The sequence below is a fragment of the Neolamprologus brichardi genome, chromosome 3 (genome assembly GCF_056152115.1).
Source record: "Neolamprologus brichardi isolate AB-2024 chromosome 3, ASM5615211v1, whole genome shotgun sequence".
Taxonomy (NCBI): domain Eukaryota; kingdom Metazoa; phylum Chordata; class Actinopteri; order Cichliformes; family Cichlidae; genus Neolamprologus; species Neolamprologus brichardi.
In genome coordinates, this window is record NC_142106.1 from 53,501,618 (window position 1) to 53,507,390 (window position 5,773).

Below are 5,773 nucleotides of genomic sequence, written 5' to 3' on the forward strand. Positions count from 1 at the left end.
TGCCACGTTGCTCTCTGCGAATTAAAGTTTGTTCAGACCCCAAGCTGCAATGTGAATACAGCCGAACCGCCGCGTTTTTGTTTGTCGTTAAGAGACTCGTTCGGGATAAGTTTTGTGGAGGACAGAGTTTGCTAATATACGTTTTTAATGAGTTTTAGCCGAGAACGCAGCTAAAATGCTAGCATGCTAAGTTAGCCTGATCGCTAGAGGCTCGTGAGCGTATTCGCTGCAGTTTTTTTAACAGTGTGCACTCTTTTTTTCCTTTGTCAGGAGAGGTGTACTGGCAGGCGCGTGACACACACAGATCAGACCCTTATTTCTGTGTTGCAGATGTGCAGTAAAGAGCCAAAGACCCAAGTGCTGTCTCCTGCCTCTTGCTTTCATGCCAGAACACAACGCAATGACGGGCGTAACACATGAATGGGTTACACGAACAGGAAGCTCAAACTGTTTAAAAACATGAATTCAAACTCCAGCATAAGAAAGGAAACAGCAAAACTTTATTTATACAGGCAGAAACACAAAATGCTCCTCAAAGCAGAAGCTAGCACAGACGAGAACCTCAGTAATCAGATTGTAAACACTGATCATGTGATTCAATATGTTATTCCAGCATTAAAGGTAAAAACAGCTTCAGTTATATTGTTGGAAACAGATGCCTCACAGATAACTTGAGGTGTTGCTCTTCAACCTGTAGATGTGGTTCAGCAGCTACAGGTTGGAGCTTCACATATTTCCTGGTTTGTGCACTAATAATGAGCAGCCCAGAGACTCTGCTTCAGTCCATCCAATGTCCTGCTCAGCTTCTAGTCAGAGTCCAGGTTTTAATAAGAACTAAAGTCCAGTTTCCAACACACACATGAAGATCACAATAATGACACTGTCAGTGGTCTTTGAGATTTATTAGAAATCTGAGTTCATTCACATTAAGTTCAGCTCTGTTAAAAGGCATGGATCCTCCTCACAGAGAGCATCGATCAGAAGTGAGCTGGCGCCACTTCCTTTTCGTCGCACTGTGTCAATAACGTCTCGTGCTTTATCTGCTCTGCTCTGCTGTGATCTGACTGATTCCATCTCCTGATCATTGATAACATGCTGCTCCAGGAGTTTATCCAGAAGTTTGTCTAAAACAGGTTCAGACACTCTGTCAATAAACTGTGAGCGAACTGTGAGCAGCCTCTCGTCTGCCGGGACTCCGGACTCAGCTGGGACATTTCTCATTAAGGTTTCTGTTCTTGGTGCTGAAGGAACAAAGAAAGATAGACATTTAACAGCACTCTGAACTGAGGATGAAAAGAGAAGTATGATTTCAGTTGAATTTTTATAAAATAACTTTGTTGCAGAAGTTTGTAGGGTAATTTCTGCTGGTATTTGGCAGGAATCTTACCTGGCAGGCAAACAGATGATTTCCAGATTTCATTCCCCTCTTGGTCTTTGACTATCAGAGTCACAAACCCTGAATTTGTACTCAGGAAAACTTGAAATGTTGGATGGTAATTTGGGCCAAACTTTGAGCGAAACTGTGTTTGCTAAACAACAACAGAAAGGTGACATTTTCATGACGAGTGGGTTATCCAGGACTTTCATTTCATTTCAGTAGCATATAGTTTCTAACTGCTGACTCACCTTCGGCTGTATTATCCTGCTCTCAGGGTCACAGTGGACACTGTACCTTTGACTGAAGCTGAAAAGACAGTCAGCAGGGGTCTGGATGTATTTAGCATCATCGTGTTGTTGGGCAGCCACCTGCAGTGACAGGACAGTTTATTATGCTGGTAACGTTAATAAGTCTATTCACCTGTAGAGCTCATTTAAACATATCAGGTGTAGAATATCACGTGTCAGTATGAATCAAAAACAATCATTGTTGAGATAGAATAGCTTTGCACAGAGAAAAAAAAAGCTCCATGATTTTATTTTTGTCAGTGAAGTGTCAGATCTGACATTATGGGTCACAAACATCAAATGTTCACAGCTTAGGGTCATTACTGGGAGTGAATAAAGAAGAGCAGTGATTGGTCAACAATGTGGGTAAGAAAAGTTAAATGGAGCCTGACTCTTTGTCTCAGGTAATCAGAGAGGAGTGACCAGTAAACCTGTACATAACTTTAGTTTATTATCAGAAAGCTGCTGAGAATCATTTGGATTCTGAGAGGACCACAGAGTGAAGATGATGAAACTATTTACCTCTGACAATGGGATATTTTCCTGGAGTAGAAACATGTTGATTTGTGCAGGTTCTGTCTCTGAAGGTCGGAAGAACAGCAGAACTTGGCCATTTACTGTTATGTTCAGGAGCCGCTTAACATCATCCCAGATGACGCCCCACCCAGAGAGGTGAGGAACCTTCACAACCACATGGGTGGCAGTGATCTCCAGCGGCTCCAAGATGCTCATCCCATCATCAGAGATGTGGGCAACAGACAGCAGGCCATCAACACACAGCGCTGTGAAAGGAAAGAGCTTTTCATTGTGAGAGTTCAGATTTACTTCTCACCTTATCTGAGGATTACATCTCCTGCAAACAAGTTCACCTCCATCCTTTTTTGTTATAAATAAACTGCATTGTGGTTATTTGTATGATAAAGAACAGTTCATATTAGCTGAGCACCACACAGTAACACAGATGTTTCACAGCACAGTGCTCACCCTCCTTTGTTTCACAGTGTGGCAGGTGGAGCTCCCAGACTGCATCCTCAGAGCATGTGATGTTAAACAGCGGCCCTGCAGCTGTTTTTCCAGCTGATTGAAGGAGGCTCTCATCCCATTGGACAGTCCTGTACAACAGCTCCGCCTCCTGAGCCATAACAAACACTAGTCTGGTCAGAGTACACTGGAACACACCTGGACCAGGACACCTGAACCTGTAGGACACAGAAGGGCTGAAGCACTCCAACCAGCCTGTATGAGCTGATGTCTGATCACCTCCAGCTGTATCACGCGTCTTGTCACATCATTACATACATGTTATCAACCTAATGTGAAATTAGAAGCACCTGTAGGAGATGTGTGTGGATTCAGTTTGTACTTGAGGGGTGAAGCTTGATGGAGGCTGGAATTCAGAGAGGAAATACATCAGCTGTTTAAAGCAGCAATAAACAAGTAAACAGTGAACAAACTATACAGAGTACACCCATCCATCCATCATCCATCCATCTTCTTCCGCTTTCTCCGGGGCCGCAGGGGCAGCAGCCTAAGCAGAGAAGCCCAGACCTCCCTCTCCCCAGCCACCTCCTCTAGCTTGTCCGGGGGAACACCAAGGTGTTCCCAGGCCAGCCGAGAGATATAATCTCTCCAGCGTGTCCTGGGTCTGTCCCAGGGCCTCCTCCCGGTGGGACATGCCCAAACACCTCACCCAGGATGCGCCCAGGAGGCATCCTTGTCAGACACCCAAACCACCTCTGCTGGCTCCATTCGATGTGGAGGAACAGGGACTCTACTCTGAGCCCCTCCCGGATGGCCGAACCTCTCACCCTATCTCTAAGGGAGAGGCCAGCCACCCTTCGGAGGAAGCTCATTTCCGCCGCTTGTATTCGCAACCTCGTTCTTTCAGTCACTACCCACAGTTTGTGGCCATAGGTGAGGGTAGAAACATAGATGGACCACACAGCTTGTGGCGTGTGCCCCTAGGCACACAGAGTACACATCAGGTGTTATCTGTACACACTTTAAAAACTGCGAGTAACATACTGACAATGACACAGAATCTTAAACCTGACTGGCTGTCTGCCCTGTGCTTTAACACACCTGACACAATTTCTGTGCTGAAGGCCTCTTTTTTGTGTCACAAGACAATAATCAGATCCACATGCTTTTCTCTCACCTTAATGAGCTTTATGTCATCCTTAGACAAATCAAGCTGTGTGTCTAATGAGTCTGGATTCAGTCTGACCTCAGAGTCACCTGATGAGAGACAAACATCGAATAATTCAGGATTCCCTGGAACTGTAACTGGTGCTGTTTACAATCATATTAGTTTTTTAGTGGTTTTCTGATCAAATACAAACTGTCTGTGAGGGATTTCTCTTTATTCCTTAAAGACCCACCATCTTCTTCAGCTGCAGCCTTCTCACTCACTAAAAAGATTTTAAAAAGTATTAAAATATTTTGACCAAAACCAGTACCTAAAAACATATCCTTAAACACGCATCCCATAATTTATAGATTTTTGCAGAATGAAATAAGCACAAACGAGCTTTCATGTGATATGCTGTTGATGAAATAGTGATGAATGTGACACAGAGTCTCAGTACTCACTGGTTTTGTCTATGGAAGATTTAAAAGTCTTGTCATAAACCCTGCAGAGAGCAACGTTAAAACACAACTGATTAATGGTGTACTAAGCCTAGCCAGAGAAGAAGAAGACAGACTTTACCATGAAAATCCTCAGTGTGGATCAGTATAATATCAGCCTGATGTCTGCAGTTTAGTGTCAGCACAACTTTCACATCATATTCATCTCAGCACAACTAAAACATGCTGACTGACCCCAGAGTTTCAAGTCCACATCCTGGACTCTCCAGAAAACCACACAGATGCTTCACTCCTGAATCCTGCAGCTTGTTGTTTCCTCTCAGGTCCAGCTCTCTCAGATGGAAGGGGTTGGACTTCAGCACTGCTGCCAGATAATCACAGCTGATCTTTGACAAACCACACTTCACCAATCTGTATAAAGAATGAAAGATGTATGTTTATTAGACAAAGTGTGAGCTTGAAATCATTCAGTGTTTCATCATCTGTTCAGAGCTGAAGAAGGTTCAGAATGTAGAAGTTTAGAAAATGGAAACTCCAAACAGCTGAAGCCAACAGGAAGCAGCTTCAAACAGGAAACTATGCAGAGTTTCAGACTATATGTCCTGATGCAGCCAGTTGGATTTTGGAGATTTGAATCTTTGTTCTGTGACTAAGTCCTTGAATCATTTCTTCCAGTTTGTCCAATAAATATTTTTAACAGGAAGTTCCCAGCATATGGAAACAAAGGTTAAGTGTCCTATGGCACTCAGTGATGATGGTGCTGTGGCCCCACCACCTCCACCTCTTTGTAAAGGAACCAACTGTAATCTGAAGCTTCAAATGGAACTAAGACTTTCTCCACTAGGTGGCAGTGTCTGATGAGAAAGTGTTAGTGGAGCTGGCCTGGAGTCAGAAACAGGAAGATGCAGGATTTGGGCTGAAATGGTGAAAAGTGGTTAGCACTAGTGCCTTAAAGCAAGAAGGTTGTAGGCTGAAGCTTGTTGACCTTTCTGTGGAGGTTGGATGTTCTCCCACAGTCCAATGAAATGCTGCTTAGGTTAGAGAGATAGATAGTAGGGGTGCAACGATACACAAAATTCACGGTTCGGTTCGATACTTTGGTGTCACGGTTCGATATTTTTTCGATACAAAAAATTTTTTCATGCCTTTTTATTAATTTGTCATTTATTAAATTTTCACGGCACATTCTGCACCACATCTCTGTGCGTTCATCATTTGTTTGAAGCCAGCTCACCTCCTGCAACCACTTTTCCGAGAATACGCGCTTCTTTTGTGGTTCAGACTCCATTTCTTTGGAGGTGGAGGAACACCACAGTAATTGCTTAAAGGAGCTTCTTTGACATCTTTAAGAGTTCTAAACAAATGTCTGTCCTCCTTCAGAAAATCTTATGTATGCAAACACGCGTTGCAACCTCTTATCTTGTGCGCGTTTTTTATTTTGACAGCGAATGCGCACCTGCGGACCACTTATGTGCAGCCCTGGTTATTTAGCTTCTCATATTGCAGCCACAGAAATTCT

General features: G+C 43.6%; 1 protein-coding gene across 1 annotated transcript; it reads right to left on the minus strand.

The window, feature by feature from the left end:
• Positions 1-517: 517 nt before the first annotated feature.
• Positions 518-4,500, minus strand: LOC148105826 (NACHT, LRR and PYD domains-containing protein 1b allele 2-like). Its single transcript, XM_087839009.1, has 10 exons — positions 4,489-4,500; positions 4,258-4,298; positions 4,008-4,076; positions 3,824-3,903; positions 2,997-3,052; positions 2,650-2,864; positions 2,188-2,447; positions 1,627-1,746; positions 1,388-1,529; positions 518-1,241 (listed from the first exon to the last, which is right to left on the minus strand). Coding segments are annotated over exons 2-10 (1,263 nt in total). The 5' UTR covers positions 4,259-4,298; positions 4,489-4,500; the 3' UTR covers positions 518-921.
• Positions 4,501-5,773: the final 1,273 nt, after the last annotated feature.